The sequence below is a fragment of the Salmo trutta genome, chromosome 7, assembly GCF_901001165.1.
Source record: "Salmo trutta chromosome 7, fSalTru1.1, whole genome shotgun sequence".
Lineage (NCBI taxonomy): Eukaryota > Metazoa > Chordata > Actinopteri > Salmoniformes > Salmonidae > Salmo > Salmo trutta.
The window spans coordinates 22930161-22955405 of NC_042963.1; the positions used below are offsets into that span (position 1 = coordinate 22930161).

The following is a 25245-nucleotide window of genomic DNA, read 5'->3' on the forward strand; positions in this document are numbered from 1 at the left end:
CGGACCAAAAAGCAACGTCCGTGGAAATGGAAATCAAGGCCGGTCCGAACTGCACCAAAAAAAGACGTCCGGACCAAAAATATATGTCCAATAGAGGTCAGCGGCGGTCTGTGATTACTGAGGTATAGCCTACAGTGTCGTCTGAAATTTAATTTAAGAACGTCCATCTATGTGGTAGGTCTAATGTTTGTAAAACACATAAGACAGCCAGTCCGGACAGGACCCCAAAAAAGATGTTGGCGTCAGCCTAACATATCAGCCTGCAACGGAATTTTATGAAAGCCCATCCATGTGGTAGGCCCACCATTTCTAAAACAGGCCATCGCATTGGCTTTATTAGTCCTCTTTCCTGTCACTAATCGACGTGGCTCTTTAAGCTCTGAATATCAGATACCCAACTTTATCAGGAGTTCTCCTAAACCTATTTGCAATATGTTAACACAGTGGGAAATGCAGAAGTATTTTCTTTTCGCTATGATCAGCCCATAAAAGATTGACAGTTAAAAACTTGAAATCACTGATCATGACAACTGCTGTCCACAAAACTCATGGACAGCAGTTGTGAGTAGCCTGATTGTCCGTTCCATATTCTACATTTTACTTTGGCCTGTCCTGTTTTTAGGATATGTTGTTCAACAGGTCAGCATATTTTTTTGGGGGGGGGAAATTGGGCGCCATTTAGGTTAGGCTATTTGATCAGAGAAACCTGCATGAGGTAAAATGTTTATGTCTTATTACATTGTCATACATTTATCTCCAGCCTGTAGGCTACAGAGAAGACCACATACTCTTTCTACCATATGTTATATTTGCTACATGATTTATGTTTAATTATTTTTGACAGAATGTTGGTGGAGGTGAGTCTCTCCAACAGCAGCCTGGAGAGGCGTGCTTTGAATGGACAAGATAAATATTTTTCGCCCCTGCCTTTGACAAAGTGGGCACTGCTTATCACAGGGTGGCATCAACGCTCACCCAAAAAGCCCATATGACACTGGCTGACAAATTGTCATTGTTTTTGGGTAGAATTGTGAGATTTTGTGTTGTTAGAGGTGTGTCTTGATCAGTTTAGTTCAGAAAATACCGTCCTTGTCAATCTGCCACCTGGCGGCCGCCTAGTCCTGCCTAATGAGCGGGCTGGCCCAAGATTTAGAAATAAATGATCTGACATGATTGGATTTGTAAAACTTCGCAGTAGGATCATAAGCTTTCACCTATCCAATTGTATTTGATCCATCTTATTTCAAGGAGCAAATGAAGGATGCATTCAAAAGTATTCCAACATGAATGTCCATCAGTTGTCAATAAATTGAGAGGCTCAATCTTACCTTCAGGCGAGAAGATGGTTGTTCTTGAATCATATCGACGAGACTGTAAAAGGTCAACAATATCACACTATATAGGGCAGACTACAAACTATAACAAATTGCTGTTGTGCTTCCATCAGTTTCTTTGGCTCCATTACAAAAACTTAGATCTCAGGTTGATTTGATACTCACCATCTTAGTAGTTTCCTTTAAAATGCTGTGGAGGTTAAACAAATCATGTTTAGATAACAAATTAATCAACTCCACTATGTGATAAGCAAGTTGCTAAAGGCTTAGTCAACTCATTCTGCCACAGATTGATATTTATCAGTACCGGTATTCTAGTTCTACAGCACTTGCATGTCATAGCTATGGCTAACGTTAGCTAGTTTGCCTGCGCTAGTACGGAGGCCAGCAGAGTGAAACTGAAAGTGCAGTAGTACCTGAGGAATTGGAAATAATTCGCTATAAAGGACAACATATGTACACACCAATATGGTTTGATTCATTGCAAGCTAACGTTTACTAGCTAGTTAACTATGGCAGAAATAGAAGTTACAACTTTTGTACTAGCGCAAGCTCTATCAATTAGGATGCTTGCTAGCTAACTGTTAGCTCTCGAGCTACCATGAAGCAGCAACTTTTAGCTCACTAGCTCCCCACTCCATCCACCATTATAGATGTTAAAGGAAATGGCTAGCTAGCTAATGACATGAATTACAATATCATTACTGTGCAAAGCAATAAACGTGTTCTCATTTTTTTTTTAAAGGGATAACTAAAAGCTGAAATATACGACGCAAATTGTCATACACCTTCTCTTGCGTTGTAACCTAACGTAGCCGGCGTGAAAGAAGACAGTCAAAGATATTTCCTTGTTCAACTTCCCCCCCCCTTCGGCTTCTTCTTCGGGATTAGGTTGGAGGATCGCATCCAATTTAAGGTGCATACACCGCCACCTACTGTACTGGTGTATGAAGCCAGTCACGGGCAAAGTACATAGAACAAGAAAGGAAAGGGAATTTTATCTGTGATTTGGTTGTGTTGTTACCCGCCCATTGACTCAACAATCTTAAAGACCGGCCACTCCGACTTTAGACAGATCCCGCTCGCCCGTCTAGCATCACTACTCTGGATGGTTCTGACTTAGAATATGTGGACAACTACAAATACATAGGTGTCTGGTTAGACTGTAAACTCTCCTTCCAGACTCACATTAAGCATCTCCAATCCAAAATTACATCTAGAATTGGTTTCCTATTTTGCAACAAAGCATCCTTCACTCATGCTGCCAAACATACCTTCGTAAAACTGACTATCCTACCGATCCTTGACTTCGGCGATGTCATTTACAAAATAGCCTCCAACATTCTACTCAGCAAACTGGATGTAGTCTATCACAGTGCCATCCATTTTGTCACCAAAGCCCCATATACCACCCACCACTGCGACCTGTATGCTCTCGTTGGCTGGCCCTCGCTTCATATTCGTCACCAAACCCAGTGGCTCCAGGTCATCTATAAGTCTTTGCTGGGTAAAGCCCCGCCTTATCTCAGCTCACTGGTCACCATAGCAGCTCCCACCCGTAACACGCGCTCCTGCAGGTATATTTCACTGGTCATCCCCAAAGCCAACTCCTCTTTGGCTGCCTTTCCTTCCAGTTCTCTGCTGCCAATGATTGGAACGAATTGCAAAAAAAATAATATATATTTTTTTTATCACTGAAGCTGGAGACTCATATCTCCCTCACTAACTTTAAGCATCAGCTGTCAGAGCAGCTTACTGATCATTGCACCTGTACATAGCCCATCTGTAAATAGCCCACCCAACATCCCCATATTGTTTTATTTTTTTGCTCCTTTGCACCCCATTATCTCTACTTGCACATTCATCTTCTGCACATCTATCACTCCAGTGTTAATGCTAAATTGTAATTATTTCAGCCACTATGGCCTATTTATTGCCTTACCTCCCTAATCTTACTTCATTTGCACACACTGTATATAGACTTTTCTATTGTGTTATTGACTGTACGTTTGTTTATCCATGTGTAACTGTGCTGTTTGTGTCGCACTGCTTTGCTTTATCTTGTCCAGGTCGCAGTTGTAATTGAGAACTTGTTCTCAACTGGCCTAACTGGTTAAATAAAGGTGAAATAAAAAAATATACACTGCTCAAAAAAATAAAGGGAACATTTAAACAACACAATGTAACTCCAAGTCAATCACACTTCTGTGAAATCAAACTGTCCACTTAGGAAGTGACACTGATTGACAATAAATTTCACATGCTGTTGTGCAAATAAAATAGACAACAGGTGGAAATTATAGGCAATTAGCAAGACACCCCCAATAAAGGAGTGGTTCTGCAGGTGGGGACCACAGACCACTTTTCAGTTCTTATGCTTCCTGGCTGATGTTTTGGTCACTTTTGAATGCTGGCGGTGCTTTCACTCTAGTGGTAGCATGAGACGGAGTCTACAACCCACACAAGTGGCTCAGGTAGTGCAGCTCATCCAGGATGGCACATCAATGCGAGCTGTGGCAAGAAGGTTTGCTGTGTCTGTCAGCGCAGACGCTCAAATCCAGAAAATCACATTGTAGGATTTGTAATGAATTTATTTGCAAATTATGGTGGAAAATAAGTATTTGGTCAATAACAAAAGTTTATTTCAATACTTTGTTATATACCCTTTGTTGGCAATGACACAGGTCAAACGTTTTCTGTAAGTCTTCACAAGGTTTTCACACACTGTTGCTGGTATTTTGGCCCATTCCTCCATGCAGATCTCCTTTAGAGCAGTGATGTTTTGGGGCTGTCGCTGGGCAACACGGACTTTCAACTCCCTCCAAAGATTTTCTATGGGGTTGAGATCTGGAGACTGGCTAGGCCACTCCAGGACCTTGAAATGCTTCTTACGAAGCCACTCCTTCGTTGCCCGGGCGGTGTGTTTAGGATCATTGTCATGCTGAAAGACCCAGCCACGTTTCATCTTCAATGCCCTTGCTGATGGAAGGAGGTTTTCACTCAAAATCTCACGATACATGGCCCCATTCATTCTTTCCTTTACACGGATCAGTCGTCCTGGTCCCTTTGCAGAAAAACAGCCCCAAAGCATGATGTTTCCACCCCCATGCTTCACAGTAGGTATGGTGTTCTTTGGATGCAACTCAGCATTCTTTGTCCTCCAAACATGACGAGTTGAGTTTTTACCAAAAAGTTCTATTTTGGTTTCATCTGACCATATGACATTCTCCCAATCCTCTTCTGGATCATCCAAATGCTCTCTAGCAAACTTCAGACGGGCCTGGACACGTCTGGCACTGCAGGGTTTGAGTCCCTGGCGGCGTAGTGTGTTACTGATGGTAGGCTTTGTTACTTTGGTCCCAGCTCTCTGCAGGTCATTCACTAGGTCCCCCCGTGTGGTTCTGGGATTTTTGCTCACCATTCTTGTGATCATTTTGACCCCACGGGGTGAGATCTTGCGTGGGGCCCCAGATCGAGGGAGATTATCAGTGGTCTTGTATGTCTTCCATTTCCTAATAATTGCTCCCACAGTTGATTTCTTCAAACCAAGCTGCTTACCTATTGCAGATTCAGTCTTCCCAGCCTGGTGCAGGTCTACAATTTTGTTTCTGGTGTTCTTTGACAGCTCTTTGGTCTTGGCCATAGTGGAGTTTGGAGTGTGACTGTTTGAGGTTGTGGACAGGTGTCTTTTATACTGATAACAAGTTCAAACAGGTGCTATTAATACAGGTAACGAGTGGAGGACAGAGGGGCCTCTTAAAGAAGAAGTTACAGGTCTGTGAGAGCCAGAAATCTTGCTTGTTTGTAGGTGACCAAATACTTATTTTCCACCATAATTTGCAAATAAATTCATTAAAAATCCTACAATGTGATTTTCTGGACTTTTTTTTCTCATTTTGTCTGTCATAGTTGACGTGTACCTATGATGATCTTTTTAAGTGGGAGAACTTGCACAATTGGTGGCTGACTAAATACTTTTTTGCCCCACTGTAACCCTTGTTATTTTGGTCCTTTGAGAGGCACAGTCCGTATCCTCCGCCCCCTCTATGACCTTTGATAGTAATGCACCTAGGTCCTAGGTTATGCAAGTTAACATTCTAGCTAACAACTGCTGCATCCAAAATAGTTATTTAGAAAATATCACAACCAAATATAATCTTAGCGACTGTTCAAGCAAGAATCAAAACATCAGTGAAAGCGTATGGGAACCCCAAAAAGTTATTTTATTTAGAAGTAATAAAAACGTAAACATAGGCTATGTTGAATGGGCGCAGATGGCGATGGATTTCTTACTGCAGTTTGTGACGTCAGTAGTGCAATGGCCATAATAGGTGCCGGAGGAGATGGCTGCCGTTTTACGGGCTCTTAACCAATCGTGCTATTGTGTGTGTTTTTTCACATTATTTGTACATGATGTTTCTGCCACTGTCTCTTATGATCGAAAATAGCTCCTGGATATCAGGACAGCGATTACTCACCTCGTACTGGACAAAAATGTTTACTTTAACGAGTCGGACGCGAAGGATTTACTTCTGACACCCGACAAGGCCAACCTGTCATTCGCAGGAGAAAGAGAGAGTTTTTGGGGACGTAGGTCGGGGTGCCTTGTAAGGATCTGACGGCGAGTGGGTAATCTGCCTTTACCATCGGTCCTATTAGCCAACGTACAATCAATGGATAACAAAATAGACGAGCTACGATCACGAATATCCTACCAACGGGACATTAAAAACGGTAATATCTTATGTTCACCGAGTCGTGCTGACTAGACCGTGCATGTTGATTTTGTCCATCCACACCAGATGTGATCAGGACCCGTAGGTTGAAATATCCAAACAAACTCTGAACCAACTATATTAATTTGGGGACAGGTCGAAACACATGAAACATGAATGGATATTTACCTATCTAGCTGGCTATTGCTAGCTTATTTGTCCTGGGACATAAACATTGGGTTGTTATTTAACCTGAAATGTACAAGGTCCTTTTTTTATGGATCTTTGTAGAATTTGTACCTATTTTGAGTCACACAAAATCATGTGTTCTCTACTCCAACAATGAATCCACAGATAAAAGGGAAAACCTAGTTAGTTTCTAGTAATCTCTTCTCCTTTAGTCTTCTTCTATGGCCTTTATATGGTGGTTGGCAAACAATTTTGACTGGAGTGTGGACCTCAGTCATCTTTCAAATCACCCACATGGGTATATGCTCCTAAAAACCAATGAGGAAATTAGAGAGGCTGGACTTGCAGCATGTCAAGCATCAAACATAGAACCAAATTCTATTTTAGCACCTGGCCACACAGACGCTCATTGACGTGCAAGCTTTGGATGAAATGATTGAATAACATGTATGTGTACATTTATTTTGCAACGCTCACACACGCAACGCAGACGGTGTGGTCAGCATGATATACAATGTAGGCCTATCACTTGTGCATCAGTGCGATCTTGTCAGGCGGTGGTTGTAGCTGGTGGATCTGCCTTCACATTTTGGGAACCTGGTCTGTAGGACAGGGTAAACACAAAACGGGTAAAAAACATGGCCCACCTTGCCTGACGAGGATTCAGTCTCCTCGCTGCCCGGATGTACTCCAGGTTGCGGTGGTCAGTCCAGATGAGAAAAGGGTGTTTAGCCCCCTCAAGCCAATGTCTCCACGCCTTCAAAGCTTTCACCACAGCCAACAACTCCCGGTCCCCCACATCATAGTTCCGCTCCGCCGGGCTGAGTTTCTTCGAGAAGAAAGCACAGGGGCGGAGCTTCGGTGGCGTGCCCGAGCGCTGAGACAGCACGGCTCCTATCCCAGCCTCGGACGCGTCCACCTCCACTATGAACGTCAAAGAAGGATCCGGATGGGCCAGCACAGGAACCAAGGTAAACAGAGCCCTTAGGTGACCAAAAGGCCTGTCCGCCTCAGCCGACCACTGCAAACGTACAGGACCCCCTTCAGCAGTGAGGTAATGGGAGCCGCCACCGGGCCAAAACCCTGGATAAACCGCTGGTAGTAATTGGCAAACCCTAAAAATCTCGGCACCTCCTTTACCGTGGTGGGAGTCGGCCAATTGCGCACGGCTGAAATGCGGTCACTCTCCATCTCCACCCCTGAGGTGGAAATGCGGTACCCTAGGAAGGAGACAGCCTGCTGGAAGAACAGGCATTTCTCAGCCTTGACGTACAGGTCATGCTCCAACAATCGTCCAAGCACCCTGTGCACCAGGGACACATGCTCGGCACGTGCAGCGGAGTTTATCAGAATGTCATCAATATACACCACTACACCCTGCCCGTGCAGGTCCCTGAAAATCTCGTCTACAAAGGCTTGGAAAACTGATGGAGCATTCATCAAACCATACGGCATGACGAGGTACTCATAATGCCCTGAGGTGGTACTGAATGCTGTCTTCCACTCGTCTCCCTCCCGGATACGCACCAGGTTGTACGCGCTCCTGAGATCTAGTTTCGTGAAGAAGCGCGCCCCGTGCATTGACTCAATCGCGGTGGCGATGAGAGGTAGCGGGTAACTGTACCTCACCGTGATTTGATTTAGACCTCGATAGTCAATGCACGGAGGCAGACTTTAGGAGGCGGGTGAAGTGGAAGATCGAATGTACTCCTGACACAGAGATTCGGAGACATATGTCTCCATAGCCGCCGTCTCCGCTTGTGACGGGGATACACGTGACTCCTGGGAAGTGCGGCGTCTACCAGGAGATTTATTGCACAATCCCCCTGTCGATGGGGTGGTAATTGAGTTGCCTTCTTCGGCATATTCAGGAGGAATGTGCATTGTGGAGACCTGGTCTGGACTTTCCACCGTAGTAGCACCAACGGAAACCCCTAAACACCTCCCTGAGCACTCTCATGACCACCCCGTGAGAGCCCTCCGTTGCCACGAAACAGTGGGATCATGACAGACTAACCAGGGTAGGCCTAGCACAAAGGGAAACGCAGGAGAATCAAAAAGGAAGAGACTGATTCTCTCCTTACGAACCTCTTGCGTCACCATGCCCAGGAGCGCGGTGACCTACCTAATCAACCCGGACCCTAATGGTCGACTGTCTAGGGTGTGAACTGGGAAGGGCATATCCACAGGAACAATAGGGATCCCTAATTTATGGGCAAATGATCTGTCAAGGAAATTCCCAGCTGCGCCTGAATCGACGAGCGCCTTATGCTAGGAATGCGGGGGAAACTCAGGAAAAGTAATGTTCAAAAACATGTGGGCAACAGAGAGCTCTGGGTGAGCATGGTGCCGGCTCACCTGGGGTGACGCGAGAGTGCCCTGCCTGGTGCCTCGACTCCCAGAGGAACCTCCCCAGCACCGACCGGCAATGTGCCCTCTGCGGCCACATGTGGTGCATGAAACGGAACCTCCTCCAGTCTCCCTAAGCGCAGCACCTCCCAGCTCCATGGGCGTCGGAGCGGTGGTGCTGGGGGATGGAACTGACAGGGCCCGATCTGGATGTCTGTGAGTAGCCAGCAGGTTATCCAACCGAATGGACAGGTCCACCAGCTGGTCGAAAGTGAGGGTGGTGTCCCTGCAGGCCAACCCCCGACGGACGTCCTCGCACAAACTGCAACGATAGTGGTTGATCAGGGCCCTGTCGTTCCATCCCGCGTCAGCGGCCAGGGTCCGGAAGTCCAGAGCAAACTCCTGGGCGCTCCTTGTCCCCTGCCTCAGATGTACGAAACGTTCACCCGCTGCTCTACCCTCAGGCGGGTGGTCGAAGACCACTCCAGGGCTCTCCCTGAGAGACATGAGATGAGGGCGGACACCCTCTCTCGGTCCGAAGGTGCCGGGTGGACGGTTGCTAGGTAGAGCTCCAGCTGTAATAGGAAGCCCTGACATTGTGCAGCCGTCCCATCATACTCCCTAGGGAGGGCAAGACGAATGCCACTGGGACCGGGTGAAAGAGGGGCGAGTAGTGGAGACCTTGGTTGAGCTGGCGGAGGCGCTGGAGGACGTCCCTTTCTCTCCCAGCGATCCATAGTCTGTAGGACGCGGTCCATGGTGGCGCCGAGATGATGGAGCATCGTCCCTTGCTCCTGTCGCGCTCCTCGACCCCAATAACAGGGGTACCTGCTCCTGCTGACTCCATATAGTTTCTTGGTGTGTGATTCTGTCAGGCGGTGGGTGCAGCTGGTGCATGAAGTCAGGCGCAGGAGAGCAAAGATGAGTGAACAACGCACTTTAATTAAGAAATAGCACACAGTAAACATACCAATATGTGAACAATAACGGTTGCCACAAAACACGGGTGAAAACAGCACCCGGAAAAAAAACTGCCGGAAACGTACCGACCTGAACAATAAACAATCACACACAAAGACACGGGGGAAACAGAGGGTTAAATACATGACCAGTAATTGGGAAATGAAAACCAGGTGTGTGGGAAAGAAAGACGAAACCAATGGAAAATGAAAAGTGGATCGGCGATGGCTAGAAGACCGGTGACATCGACCGCCGCCCGAACAAGGAGAGGAACCGACTTCGGCGGAAGTCGTGACAGCTCTGAAGAGTTAAGAACGATATGCAGTCTAACATTGCACCCAAACAGCACAGAGATTTGTTTGCTATAGAAGCACTTAGTCCTCTTAAATTGTAATTCCAAACTGCACATCGAAAATATTTAGGGTTATATGACCGAAGATTTGTATAACTAACCCAAGATAGACCAGATCTTGTCGTGTCATTTCCAATGGCAATAAATTAATCTTAGTGGGCAGAACAAGCAAGGTGTGCAGAGTCAAGCACGAGCTAGTGAGATCCTATTGGTGTGTTCAAGCATTTATTCACCTACTCTTTGAAGTGCATGTGTGCTCAATTTGTCTTTGCACTACACAACACAGTCCACTCTGTTTGTAACAGATTCTAGTTTTGGAAACAGAAAACTGTATGGAGATCAAATATTTCATCTATGAGAAAATCTGCAGAATGTTGGCCAAAATCCATCTCCCTCCATCTTCTCCCACTGCCAACCTTGGGGACTTCCTCTCATCACCAGATTTGGTAGTGAATGGAAACTCCAACTGGATGCTTCACATGTATGGGCCCTACATCCAGTGAAATATCTGTCTCATTGTTCTATCTGTGATATGACAGTCTGCTCTTCCATTCCTCAACCTTCACACCAGGGCTGCCAAAAGTATAGGGTCGCTATAAGACGTATGCAAAAAATAATGGACGTGTGAAAAAATATATAAAATAGCTGCCCACTACCATGAGATGTATATATTTGATGTAATAATTGAATGATGACCACATCCCTTCCAAAAATACATTTAAATTGTGTTTTGATGCGAGTGTTTATATCCTGGTCCATGTATTCAATCTATACCATTTAAAATGTGGCTCCTAGTGCAGCTTTACTTCTGGGCTATTATGATGCATCTGGCAGTTCCTTCTCAGTATCACCCTCATTTTAGAACGTTTTTAAAAACCCAGAAGCCAAAACCCGGAAACTATGGATACAACTTATTTTGTGCTCACGCATTATTATAATTCATGTGAGCGCCACCAGAAATCCCTGCATAAGCATGTTTATGTTAGCCCATACATCATGACAAAATACACCATATGACTCTCCTGCTAATGTGTTTGCACCTTGTCAAGAAAATAAAAAAAACTTAACTGATCCAAATGGTTGCCCAATCAGGCAGGCAGGCTAGATGCAGTTATTTTGAAATGATGAATATGGCATTCTAAACGCCAGGCTTTAGAGCGGTTATTCAAATTACATAGGCTATTCACTGCAGTTTACAGCCTATACTAGAGTTTTGTACTCGAAAACGATAATACAATTCTTCATTGCGTTGTGTTGTTGTAGCCTAGGTATAATACAATTATTGTCCCTAAAAAACTGAAACAATATGGTAGATTTTCGAGCTGCATACCCGGGGACTGGGAGGGAGCGCTCATAGTGTAAGCTACCTATGATTTCATTATCTAATAAAAAAATATATATATTTCACTGTGTAAATTGACTGGATATATTCACTGCAGTATTAAGCCTAACATTGAGTTTATGAATTGTGGGCTAATATGCATATGCTTCTAATTTAGGAAATAGACTACATCTCAAGCCTGTCTGTCTTCATTGCTCTGTTGCACAATTACTCACCTGGCCTCTCAGCTGCCACGGATATTCCTTATACATCTTGTTGAGTCCATCCCAGGAAAAGCCAGACTACAAAAACTTGTTGGATACTTATTTCGACTTATTTTCTGTAGCCTACTAATAGCCCACTGGAGGAGAGATGCACGCTTGCTCTTGCTTTCTGAATAAAATAAGCTACAGCATTAACGCCTTCACACCGACAGTGTTCTTGCGTTTTGGTACACCAGAAGTACATTCATTTCCAATGGAATGCTGCGTTTGCCTTGCAGTGCGTTCCGTGTGATGTACACAGGAGGTTGGTGGCACCTTAATTGGGGAGGATGGGCTCGTGGTAATGGCTGGAGCGAAATCGGTGGAGTGGTATCAAATACTTCAAACACATGCCATTCCATTTACTCCATTACGGCCATTATTATGAGCTGTCCTCCCCTCAGCAGTCTCCACTGAAGGTGCATATGTTGGATTTATCAAACTTATGCATCAAATTGTATCCGTAGACGGCTTGACAGAAAAGGTAGAAGGTGAATGTTTAACTTTTGCTGCACACACATCCAGATGATGTTGCGTAACATTTTGCACAATGAAACTGTATGTATGATCGAGGTGTAACAAGCTGGGAGATGGAAAGGAAAAGCTAATATTTTTCTACAGTAGACCCATCTTAACACCGGGCTATATCCTGACAAAATAGGCCTACACCATATGAGTGGCCTGCTAATGTAGCTTTCTGGACCTTCTAAACTGTTGAGAATAGACCCAAATGGTTGCATAATCAGGCTGTTGGCCTATGTAGTGATTTCAGCATGAAACAAAACAGGAAATGTGAGTGGATATTGAAATTAGCCTACATCACTGCAGTTTACACCCTATAGACAAATGTGTAGTCACTTGATATCAATAATACATTCCTCATTGCACTGTGTTGTTGTAGCCCAGGTATAATACTTTTCTTGTCCTAGGCCTATCCGGTTGTCTCGTCACTTTACCCCTACCTAAATGTACATATCTACCTCAATTTCCTCATACCCCTGCACACGAAGTCTGTACTGGTACATGTATATAGCCAAGCTATCATTGCTCATTGTGTATTTATTCCTCATGTTACTTTTTTTTTTCTATTATAATTTATTTCTTACTGTATGCAGCATTGTTGAGAAGGGCTCGTAAGTAAGCATTTCACTGTTAGTCTACACCTGTTGTTTATGAAGCATGTGACAACAAAAATGTGATTTGATTTCATTCATAGTGGAGCTTTGTGTGCCCGGGCACCACTGAGCAAAGCCTGGAGGAACACACTACAGATCTGCCATTTTATAATCTGGTTACCTATATTTCTTGCACTTTGCCAGGTAAATATTTAGCCTATGGCCCTAATATTTAGCTAATGAATGGCCTAAAATCTAGGTAATATTTATACTGAACAAAAATATCAACGCAACATGCAACAATTTCAACGATTTTACTGAGTTACAGTTCATATAAGGAAATCAGTCAAATAAATTCAGGCCCTTATCTATGGATGTCACATGACTGGGCAGGGGCAGAGCGATAGGTGGACCTGGGAGGGCATAGGCCTACCCACTTGGGAGCAGTGGTATAAAGTACTTATGGAAAAATGGTAGCATTGCTTTTAAATATTGAATTTTAAGAAAATGTACTTTTTTCTCCATACATTTTCCCTGACAACGAAAAGTACTCATATTTTGAATGCTTAGCATGACAGAAAATTCCCAACACGTGGCAGACCACGTGTTGTTACACGTGGTCTGCCACTGCGAGGACGATCAGCTGTCCGTTCTGTCTCCCTGTAACGCTGTCTTAGGCAGCTCACAGTACGGACATTGCAATTTATTTCCCTGGCCACATCTGCAGTCCTTATGCCTCCTTGCAGCATGCCTAAGGCACGTTCACGCAGATGAGCAGGGACCCTGGGCATCTTTCTTTTGGTGTTTTTCAGAGTCAGTAGAAAGGCCTCTTTAGTGTCCTAAGTTTTCATAACTGTAACCTTAAATTGCCTACAGTCTGTAAGCTGTTAGTGTCTTAACGACCGTTCCACAGGTGCATGTTCATTAATTGTTTATGGTTCACTGAACAAGCATGGGAAACAGTGTTTAAACCATTTACAATGAAGATCTGTGAAGTTATTTGGATTTTTACAAATTATCTTTGAAAGACAGGGTCCTGAAAAAGGTACTTGTCTTTTTATATATATATATATATATATATACACATACACACACACACACACACACACACACACACACACACACATACACACACACGTTTACTTGACTTTTATTCTCTATAAATTGACCCTCAAATAATTTACTCGGCAAGTTTACTTTCCTATTGCAGCGCAACGGTGACAAACAGAAGTCGAATCCATCACTTCTGTTGTTTGGCTGTGTCCATAGAAACGTTAGAAAATGTGATGGATAGAATGTAATGGATCGCATCCCGACAGTTTAGCTCAGTGTAAACAAGCATAACGGCAGGGTCGGTATCTCCTGGCAAAGAACAGACATTCTTCAAGTCGAAGTTGGATATTAGTAGTGCTGTTGTAAATGATCTATTTTACAGCCAGTTAAGATAGCATTTAAACCTACAAATGTAGCATGTTCATTTCAAGCAAACACATGTAAGTGAATGGGTTTTCCAAAATTCTGAAGCTTCTTTACCCTTCTTGGTCATTGCTAAGCAAAACAATGAGCCAGTCTAGCCTGGGGGTAAGATAGCCCAGGACTAAGAAGAAAGCAGTGTGAAAAGGTATTTCTTGGACTTGCGAGTGATGTGCTGGAACAATAATGCCGGCACTGATTTGAGAGCCCAGCATCCAAATAGAGATGTTTTTTGTAGTTTCTTTATAGTAAAACATACAAACAAAACTTATTTTAATCATTTATTAAAAACTATATACAATATCTGTTATAATTCAGTATTCGGTACTTAATTATTTTTTTTTTACCACTTCTCTGCAATAACCAGGTACTTATTGTTATGTGCAATGTTGCACTTGCTTTGTTTGCATATGGTACATTTTTTGTGACAATGAAAAAAGAAGCAGTACCCCAACAGCTACACACAAATAATAACACCACATACATCATCCATTAATTAAAATGTACTAAATTACCGTGTGCTTGTATTCAGGGAAAAACCTAAAATCCCCAAAGCAGTCAGTGAGACGCATACCTGTGAAGTCAAGCCAATAGAACGGATCACACTTTCAAGGGAAATTGCATTAACATAAAACTGGGGTATACTCAGTGAGGTGAAATACTCAGAATAACATTGCAGATAGAAATGAACACAGTTGACTTGATTACATGTTCTACATGACAATTAAATCGTATCTACACTAGACATTTCTACCTGATTCTGAAAGTTCTTCTGCGTTGCACCATCTTGATCAGACCACCGGCCAGGACTCATGTACCCAATCAAAACACAGGAAACCAATAAGCCCAAATCAGGCTAATAGAAGCTCTGTAGTTTGACAACCAATGACATCAACACGTGTGTATGCACCCTCAAAACGAATGACATCATTACAGGTCAGGAAACTCTTCTCTGCTTAAACTTGCTTTGGAAATGTGTCATGGCAACACAATGGCATTGTTCACTCTTTGAAAGTAAAAAATAAAAAAATAAGTTTGAATTTAGTATGACAATAAATACATGAGAATCTCAATGATCACTAAAGTATTCGTTTAAAAGCTAATGTTCAAATCCACATTCCAGAGGTCTCAATTAAATTGTATGAATAAAGTTTCATATAGTGCCATTATCTGAGTAAGCCAACTGAGGCAACATTGTCACACAGACAGCCTTAACATGCAAAATGTCCAACCACAGCGTTAACACCAACACACGAACAATGGTTGCCCACTACTTTGTAAACCTTAAATACCGGTACCTGACAAGCAATGAGATATTGTAGATCAAACTAGACTATCAGAGCTATATATAGAGCTATACAGTTCTAGATTGTATGCATCTTACAGAGGACCTCGCAAATTGTCATGAGAAGCACCAAAGCGAAGGACATTTTGACACCTCTGCCTCAGCACCAGTGAAATAGATAGTTTCCACACCCAAATACTAACCCCGTTGTCAGATAATCAGTTCAACCAGTAGACAATGAAGCTGTGCAGACATGGAGAGCAAAAAACAACTGTTTCCTCCACATTCTCATTCTGACCATAAGTGCAAAAGAGGACATCCCTGGAAATACTCTGTTGTAAAGGATGGACGAGTCTGCAGGAGATATGCACAGCCTAGACTGGTGCACGATTCCAAATCTAAAAAGATTACATTATGTAGGCAAAGTAGAATATTCTCCCTATTGCTTACAGCAATCCAATCTGTCCAGATCTACATAAGCATCAAAGAAGTAAAGGGAAAGAGTTGGGTTGGAATTGGGCACAAGGTCTCATCTGGTCGGCTAAAGTAGATCGATCTGGTCTCAGAATTGAACTTGACTGATGTGGTTAGGAAGCTCAAGCGCTGATAAAAAGTGCAGATACCTGTTCAAAAGAGATGAAACTTTCCGACTGACACAAAAATCAGTGACTTAGAATCAGACACAACCCTTTCATTCACAAGATATCAGGTTATGTCCATTCTTTACATTGGACTTCTACACTGCAACGTTCTGAATGTTCCACCCTATAGAACAGGCACCCTGCTGGAGCTGGTTGTTCTGAACGGGGCATGCTCAGCCATTAAATATCAATCTGTTCTAAAGTGGATTGTGTTGGTCTAAATGCTGAAGCAGATGGATATCATCAAAGAGGACTGAGCTGGTCTTGGAGCTGAAAGAATGTTGGGCTGGTCTGAGCTAGTCTGAAGTGGAGCAGACTGGGCTGGTCACAAGAAGTTCAAAACAGCACAGGTTTGGTTTAGACCTGGGAGGCATTTGTCTGTGGGCCGGGGAGGGTACATAATCTCTGTGAATTAGCTTCTGTGTCATCCCTACTTGAGCAAGCTAGTTTAGTAGGCCCATTTCCACACATTCAACTAGATGGTTGGAGCATGAATAACCCCATATATAAGCACAGAAAGAAAATCAGGCCTTGGGGTTAAAGCTGAGTTAAGATAAAATGATCTAGTCTAGAGCATGGTCCGAGCCACATATCGCAGCAGCCCGCCATGCCGGTAAAAGGCCACGTCCATCTCGTTGTCAAACAGAGTCGTCACACTGAAGGTCTTTCCAGAGCTAGTCTAGAGAGAGAAAAAGTGAAAAATGTAGTTCAATGAAGAGACAATGCCATAGACAAAGATAGTTGCGAGACATTTTAACTGGGGATGGGACATTTTTGTTATAAAAAGGTAACATTTGATTGGATGCCATACTTTGACAGTTAGCATTTGCTTTGGGGACAGGTCCTCTGGTAGCGTGATAGTGAACTTCTCCTTCCCGCAGAGCTCTAGAGAATCGGCACTCTGGCCTGGCAAGAACTGGAGGGGCGCGATGCCCATGCCCACCAGGTGGTTCTTGTGCATCTTCTCAAAGCTTTCTGCTATGACAGCTCGCACACCCTGCCAACCATAGAACACACAGAATAAGAGACCAATGGGATCTGTATCTCATGGAGTAAAAAGGCACATATAAAATTGAATGAAATTTCCCAATGAATATTTGATTTATTTAGAATTTAATTGTGTACATTTTTCTCTCTCCAGCTCATGTAAATTGAAACAAAGAACAATGTAGGAGTAGAGATTTTATGCAGAGCCAGGATGACTTCTGCCTTTAGGATCTGGTTCATATCGCTCTTTATTTCAGACTATGGAGTTATCACCATTGCCATACTATTTTGGGGCTTTAGGTCAAGTGTTCTGTGAAACATGACTTGGTAAAAACGTCTATTGATTGAGATCACAGAACAGACGGCATTTGGCGCTTATGTTAAAAAATATATATTTTTAGGGGTATATCAGCTTTAATATTGCAGATATACTGTGGATTCTATCAATGTAATTGCCTGCATCATTTCCAAAACACCATATTTTTTTGCAAATGTATATATTATTTTAAATATGCATCTTTTAAATATAGATTTCCTTCTTTATGATTTTCCCCCAACCCTACCACCCCTCCCCTAATTGGAGTAAACTAAATGGACAACAATACTTAGTATCTATAAGCTGGAAGTAGAGGCCTATGTACATTTTACGGACAGTATATTTTACATTCGTTATATTTTGTTTGTTTTTAGTCCCAGCCTTCAGCTACCCTCAACCGCTCCCCTCCATCTCTGAAGACCATTTGATTTCTAGCTGCCATTTTTCCACTGTGCGGTTTCAAAAGTTCTGAACCTTTCTATTCGCAAAGTTTTTACAGATTGTAAATTAAAGAATCCTTTTTGCTAAGAGTATTGTTATATTATCGATCGATTGACTATGACTTTTGAAATCACCGAACAGCACAATTTGCAGTTAGCTCCAAGTAAATGTTGCAATTTTTAGCCATTCCTGAACCTGTGACCAAAAACCAAGCTACCTATGGGCAGTACCAAAACAAGTGATCTAATGATTCTGTCAGCAAAATCTGCAGAGCTGGGATGGTTGCATACATACATACATACATACAACATTCTATTGGTTGCAAGAATTTTGTATAATAATTCAAATGGAAAACCTAAGTTTTGAATCTGGTGTCGTTCTGTGTATCAGTTCACAAACCAAGTGCTATGGAATTGGTACATCGAAAAGCTTCTCCCAACTATTTTTGCAGCTGTACATTTTTTGGTCCTTTAATCAAACTGGTATACTTTTCATTTAATCACAATTTTCTTTAGCCAATTTTGGTCTTAAATGCAGGGCCAACAAACAAGTTCCTTACCTTCTCCCCATCCACTTGCCTCTTCCATTTTTGCAGTAATGCTGCAATTAGTTGGTTGTAATTTTGGATAGAGCAGACATGTCCATATATTTATCTTAACTGCATATGTGACATAACTCCACCAGTCCTATTTATATTATTTACCCAAAAAATATATATTTTTTTAGATGTTCTGAAATCTTTCGTGAGAGGTCCAATGCTTTAATATTAAAAATGTCTGCCCTCTGAATACATAATCATTATTTAAATAGGCCCGTTTAATTTTGTATGGCTTGCCGTTGCAAATAAAGTGGAATAGTTTGTGCTCATATAATTTAAAAAACAAGTCGTTAGGTGTAGGCAGGGCGATAAGTAAATGACCATTACAAACTTTTACTGACGCACAATTGAGAACATCCTGTCGGGCTGTATCACCATTGTTATGTTTGGAGGAAAAAAAGGGGAGGCTTGCAAGCTCTCCAGAGGGTGGTACTCCAGAGGGTGGTACTGTCTGCCCAACGCATCACCAGGGGCAAACTACCTGCCCTCCAGGACACCTACAGCACCCGATGCCACAGGAAGGTTAAATAACCACCAGTATCACATTAGAGGCTGCTGCCTATTTACATAGACTTGAAATCACTGGCCACTTTAATGTTTACATATTTTGCATTACTCATTTCATATGTATATACCGTATTCTATTATATCTTAGTCTATGCCACTCCGACATTGCTTTTCCAAATATTTACATATTCTTAATTCCATTCCTTTACTTCAGATGTGTGTATTGTTGTGAAATTGTTAGATATTACTTGTTAGATATTACTGCACCGTTTGAGCTAGAAACACAAGCATTTTGTTACACCTGCAATAACTGCTAAACACATTTACAGTTGAAGTCGGAAGTTTACATACACTTAGGTTGGAGTCATTAAAACTCGTTTTTCAACCACTCCACAAATTTCTTGTTAAACTATAGTTTTGGCAAGTCGGTTAGGACATCTACTTTGTGCATGACAAAAGTAATTTTCCCAACAATTGTTTACGGACAGATTATTTCACTGTATCACAATTCCAGTGGGTCAGAGGTTTACATAGACTAATTTGACTGTGCCTTTAAACGGCTTGAAAAATTCCAGAAAATTATGGCATGGCTTTAGAAGCTTCTCATAGGATAATTGACATCATTTGAGTCAATTGGAGGTGTACCTGTGGATGTATTTCAAGGCCTACCTTCAAACTCAGGGCCTCATTGCTTGACATCATGGGAAAATCAAAAGAAATCAGCCTCAGAAAATAAATTGTAGACCTCCACAAGTCTGGTTCATCCTTGGGAGCAATTTCCAAACGCCTGAAGGTACCACGTTCATCTGTACAAACAATAGTACGCAAGTATAGACACCATAGGACCACGCAGCCGTCATACCGCTCAGGAAGGAGATGTGTTCTGTCTCCTAGAGATGAACGTACTTTGTTGCGAAAAGTGCAAATCAACCCCAGAACAACAGCAAAGGACCTTGTGAAGATACCGGAGGAAACCGGTACAAAAGTATCTATATCCACAGTAAAACGAGTCCTATAATCGACATAACCTGAAAGGCCGCTCAGCAAGGAAGAAGCCACTGCTCCAAAACCGCCATAAAAAAGTCAGACTACGGTTTGCAACTGCACGTGGGGACAAAGATTGTACTTTTTGGAGAAATGTCCTCTGGTCTGATGAAACAAAAATAGAACTGTTTGGCCATAATGACCATTGTTATGTTTGGAGGAAAAAGGGGGAGGCTTGCAAGCCAAAGAACACCATCCCAACCGTGAAGCACGGGGGTGGCAGCATCATGTTGTGGGGGTGCTTTGCTGCAGGAGGTATTGGTGCACTTCACAAAATAGATGGCATCATGAGGCAGGAAAATTATGTGGATATATTGAAGCAACATCTCAAGACATCAGTCAGGAAGTTAAAGCTTGGTCGCAAATGGGTCTTCCAAATGGACAATGACCCCAAGCATACTTCCAAAGTTGTGGCAAAATGGCTTAATAAGGACAACAAAGTCAAGGGATTGGAGTGGCGATCACAAAGCCCTGACCTCAATCCTATAGAAAATTTGTGGGCAGAACTGAAAAGGCGTGTGCGAGCAAGGAGGCCTACAAACCTGACTCAGTTACATCAGCTCTGTCAGGAGGAATGGGCCAAACTTATTGTGGGAAGCTTGTGGAAGGCTACCTGAAACGTTTGACCCAAGTTAAACAATTTGAAGGCAATGCTACCAAATACTAATTGAGTGTATGTAAACTTCTGACCCACTGGGAATGTGATGAAAGAAATAAATCATTCTCTCTACTATTCTGACATTTCAAATTCTTAAAAAAAAGTGGGGATTCTAACTGACCTAAGACAGGGAATTTTTACAAGGATTAAATGTCAGGAAGTGTGAAAAACTGAGTTTAAATGCATTTGGCTAATGTGTATGTAAACTTCCGACTTCAACTGTACGTGTAAATAGGTAAACTGGGATATGACTAACTTTCCACAAATAGACAGGTGTAGTCCTTTCCATGATAGCAAAATCTTATCTAATTTAGCTAACTTTCTATTCAAATGTATTGTTGTGAGATAATTTCTCTCTTTCGGGATATGAATACCAAGTATATCAAATTTAATTGTGTCACATGCGCCGAGAGGAGTAAATGTAAGTAAATGCTTACTTACAAGCCCTTAACCAGCATGCAGTTATAAGAAACTACCTACACAGTCGGACAATTTTATTGGTAAGCTACACGGTAATGTAAAAGTTGTCTTTAGAGAGTTTAGAAAAATGATCTAGATCCTCTGAGGCTGTGCAGGGATCCAAATAAAATATTTAAAAGAAAACATGAATCGTCAGCGTACAATGACACTTTTGTTTTTAAGCCCTGGATTTCTAGCCCCTTGATATTGTTGTTGGATCTGATTTTAATGTCTAATAAATAGATATGCCGATAGTGGACAACATTGTTTTACTCCTCTTGACAATTTAATACTTTGAGAAGTAGCCATTAAATGCCTATTTTACACCTGGGGTTAGTATACATAACTTTAACCCATTGTATAAGAGATTCCCCAAAATGTTCATAGTGTTCTATTGTTTCCAGTATTTGTCTTATATTATCTCCAATGTATCGTCCATGTAAAAAACCTGTCTGATTAGGATGAATAATGTCCAACAATACCTTTTCAATTCCATGCGCTTTGCATTTTACTAGGATTTTGGCATCACAACACTGAAGTGTAAGGGGTCTCCAGTTTTTTAGGTGGACTTGATCTTTATATTTAACACCTGGGTACTGTTTCAGTAAAAGCGAAATCAGACCTTCTTGCCGAGTATCTGATAGTCTACCATTTTTATAGGAGTGGTTAAAACATGCAAATAACGGACCTTTGAGTACATCGAAAAATATTTGATATACCACAACTGGTATGCCATCCAGCCCTGGAGTTTTCCCGGACTTGAAGGCTTTAATTGCGTCTATAAGTTCCTCTTTTGTAATTAGTCCTTCACATGAGTCTTTCTGTATAGCTGTTAATTTTATACTATTCATAGGACAAAATAACATACAATTAACTTCAGTTAGTGGAGATGGAGGAGACTGAAATATAAACATATGCTTAAAGTACTTTGCTTCCTCTTTCAAAATATCGTTTAGTGAATCATGATAACTGTTATTTGTAACAAGTTTCTGTCTATTCTGGCAGCATTTATATGTTGAACATTAAGAAATAATTTGTGCATTTTTCCTCATTTCATCCAGTTCGCTTTATTTTTTATAATAGATTACACTTGATCTTTCTTGAATAAGTTACACTATTTATTTTCCTCTAATGTATTCTGTGCCTCTGTGTTAGTTTTTATTGCCATCTGTACTGTTAGTTCCTCCATTTCCTTTTTTAAAAATGACTTTTTTGACCTAAATTGCTTTCGTTTTAAAGATGAGTATTGAGTCGCATGGCATCTAAAGGCACATTTAAAAGTGTTCCATACAATAAGAGGATCTGCTGTACCTATGTTATATAAAAAGTCAGTTATAAATTATTCTGTCTCGGTTAAAAACAAGTGGTCATTCAGTAGGCTTTGATTACATTTCCAATATCCTTGTGGAACTTCTGTAAGAGTAATGTGTATACCAATTATTTGATGGTCCGAACGCATTCTGCCCCCTATCAACACTTAACTTTCGGTGCCAGCAAAAATTACATAAGAAAGTAGTCAAGACGACTAGCTTGACTGAGCCTCCACCATGTATATTTCACTAGGTCAGGATATTTAAGCCTCCATAAATCCACTAGTACCAATATATCCATAATATTTGTAATGTCCTTAAGTGCATGAGGGTGATAGTTTGTAGTGCAATTTCCTTTACGGTCCATTGAAGAACTTAAAACCGTATTATAATCTCCCACCATAATAATCGAGTCATGTATTGCCTATAAGCTCGATAAATGATTATATATATATTTTCAAAGAAGTGTGGATCATCATCATTTGCACCATATAGATTAACATAATCTGTTAATGGTCCAATAGCATATTTAAAAGGATCCACCGTCCTTGCGGTTCTGTTTAAACAGTTTGCACATTCCTTCCAAATTATTATTAAGTAATATCATCACCCCTTTTGAGTTTCTTTGCCCATGGGAGGAAAATACTTACACCCCCCCACGTACTTTTTCCATACAACTTTATATATTATATTCCTTCTCTTTTAGCCAGGTATTATCTGCTAAGCCATTACAATTATAACTAGCTATACTTATTTCACCACTTACCATGATGATACAAGTTGAGTATAATGACCATAATATATGTTTGTAAACTTACCATTAAAAAGTACCAGAATAATAGTGTGTCCATATTCACTATATATACAAAAGTATGTGGACAACCCTTGCTGACAGGTGTATAAAATAGAGCCTACAGCCATGCAATCTCCACAGATAAACATTGGCAGTAGAATGGCCTTACTGAAGAGCTCAGTGACTTTCAACGTGGCACTGTCATAGGATACTACCTTTCCAACAAGTTAGTTCATCAAATTTATGCCCTGCTAGAGCTGCCCCGTTCAACTGTGAGTGCTGGTATTGTGAAGTGGAAATGTCTAGGAGCAACAACGGCTCAGCTGCAAAGTGGTAGGCCACACAAGCTCACAGAACGTGACCGTCGAGTGCTTAAGTGCATAGCACGAAAAAATCATCTGTCCTCGGTTGCAACACTCACTACAGAGTTCCAAACTGCCTCTGGAAGCAACGTCAGCACAAGAACTGTTCGTCGGGAGCTTCACGAAATGGGTTTCTATGGCCAATCATCCGCACACAAGCCTAAGATCACCATGCGCAATGACTAGCGTCAGCTGGATTGGTGTAAAGCTCACTGCAATTGAACTCTGGAGCAGTATAAACGTGTTCTCTGGAGTGATGAATCACGCTTCACCATCTGGCAGTCCAATGGACGAATCTGGGTTTGGCGGATGCCAGGAGAACGCTACCTGCCTGAATGCATAGTGTGAACTGTAAAGTTTGGTGGAGGAGGAAAAATGGTCTGGGGCTGTTTTTATGGTTCGGGCTAAGACCCTTAGTTCTAGTGAAGGGAAATCTTAACACTAATACAATGACATTGTAGACGATTATCTGCTTCCAACCTTGTGGCAACAGTTTAGGGACCGCTCTTTCCTGTTTTCAGCATGACAATGGGAAAGGGAAGGGAAAGGGGGATACCCAGTCAATTGTACAACTAAATGCATTCAACTGAAATGCGTCTTTCGCATTTAACCCGACCATTATGAATCAGAGAGGTGCGGGTGGCTGTCATAATCGACATCTTCGGCGCCCGGGGAACAGTGGGTTAACTGCTTAACTCGGGCAGAACGACAGATTTTTACCTTGTCAGCTTGGGGATACGATCCAGCAACCTTTCAGTTACTGGCCCAAAATTCTAACCACTAGGCAACAATACCCATGTGCACAAAGTGAGGTACATACAGAAATGGCTTGTTGAGATCGGTGTGAAAGAACTTGACTGGCCTAAACAGACCCCTGAACTCAACCCTATGGAACACCTTTGGAATATATTGGCACGCCGACTGCGAGCCAGGTCTAATCGCCCAACATTTGAGCCCAAACTCACTAATGCTCGTGGCTGAATGGAAGCAAGTCCCCGCAGCAATGTTCCAACATCTAGTGGAAAGCCTTCCTAGAAGATTGGAGGCTGTTATAGCAGCAATGGGGAGACCAACTCCATATTAATGCCTATGATTTTGGAATAAGATGTTCGACGAGCAGGTGTCCACTTTTGGTAGTGTAACTGGGCCATGATATGTAGTTAAGCATAATGTAGCTGCGACTAAGTAAACCTCTAAAGATTCTTCCAATATTCCACCTGCTAAAACCTTCCCTCATCCAAAGTTAGGTTGTCGTCCCAGTAACTGGCTGATCATCCCTGTACACATGGATCCTAGGGCCTTTAAGAGATAGGGGGCCATCCTTTAAGAGCACATGGTGCCAGCCACAGTACAGAACCAGATCTGCAGCCAACATCACGTCAAACGCCCTCACCTCAGTTGTACTGCATCTAATTATAAAAAATAAAAAAAATAAATATAGAAAAATCTTGCAACACTTCAAGTGTTAGAGTGTTTAAAAAAAAGTGTTAAAGAACAAACTCCACCCAGAAGCCAGTTTTATTGGCATGTGACCAGTACTTGAGGCTTTTGGGTGTGGAATGTAGCCTTTACCAGTAGGTAGGGTCCTTTGGCCGCCCAGTCCCGAGAGTTTCCTGAGCCGTACTGCTTCCCTGCCAGGATGATGAGAGGAACCCCGTCTCTCTGGTAGCGCTCGACTGCCTCAAACACATCCAGCTAACAGCACAAAAACACACTGTTAAACAACTTGGCCGAAATCATGTATGTTTATCCACTCTCCATTTACTGCAAAGA

At 42.1% G+C, this 25245-nt stretch overlaps 2 protein-coding genes across 3 annotated transcripts in view; both read right to left on the reverse strand.

The window, feature by feature from the left end:
- psma4 (proteasome 20S subunit alpha 4) overlaps window positions 1–2271 on the reverse strand; it is a 31102-nt gene extending 28831 nt beyond the window's left edge. The window contains exons 1-3 of one of the 2 annotated variants that reach the window (XM_029758439.1): window positions 2123–2271; window positions 1500–1524; window positions 1329–1371 (exon numbers count right to left, since the gene is read on the reverse strand). In XM_029758439.1, coding sequence (XP_029614299.1) covers window positions 1329–1371; window positions 1500–1524; window positions 2123–2256 — 202 coding nt within the window. In that variant the 5' untranslated portion in view covers window positions 2257–2271. Of the gene's footprint in view, window positions 1–1328; window positions 1372–1499; window positions 1525–1750 lie in introns of both variants that reach the window. The other variant, XM_029758440.1, reaches the window with a different exon arrangement.
- A 12068-nt stretch (window positions 2272–14339) lies between these two features.
- Window positions 14340–25245, reverse strand: part of ireb2 (iron-responsive element binding protein 2) — a 35241-nt gene continuing 24335 nt past the window's right edge. Inside the window, exons 20-22 of the mRNA XM_029758441.1 lie at window positions 25045–25167; window positions 16809–16994; window positions 14340–16676 (exon numbers count right to left, since the gene is read on the reverse strand). Of these exons, the coding sequence (XP_029614301.1) occupies window positions 16566–16676; window positions 16809–16994; window positions 25045–25167 (420 nt within the window). The 3' untranslated portion in view covers window positions 14340–16565. The remainder of the gene's footprint in view (window positions 16677–16808; window positions 16995–25044; window positions 25168–25245) is intronic.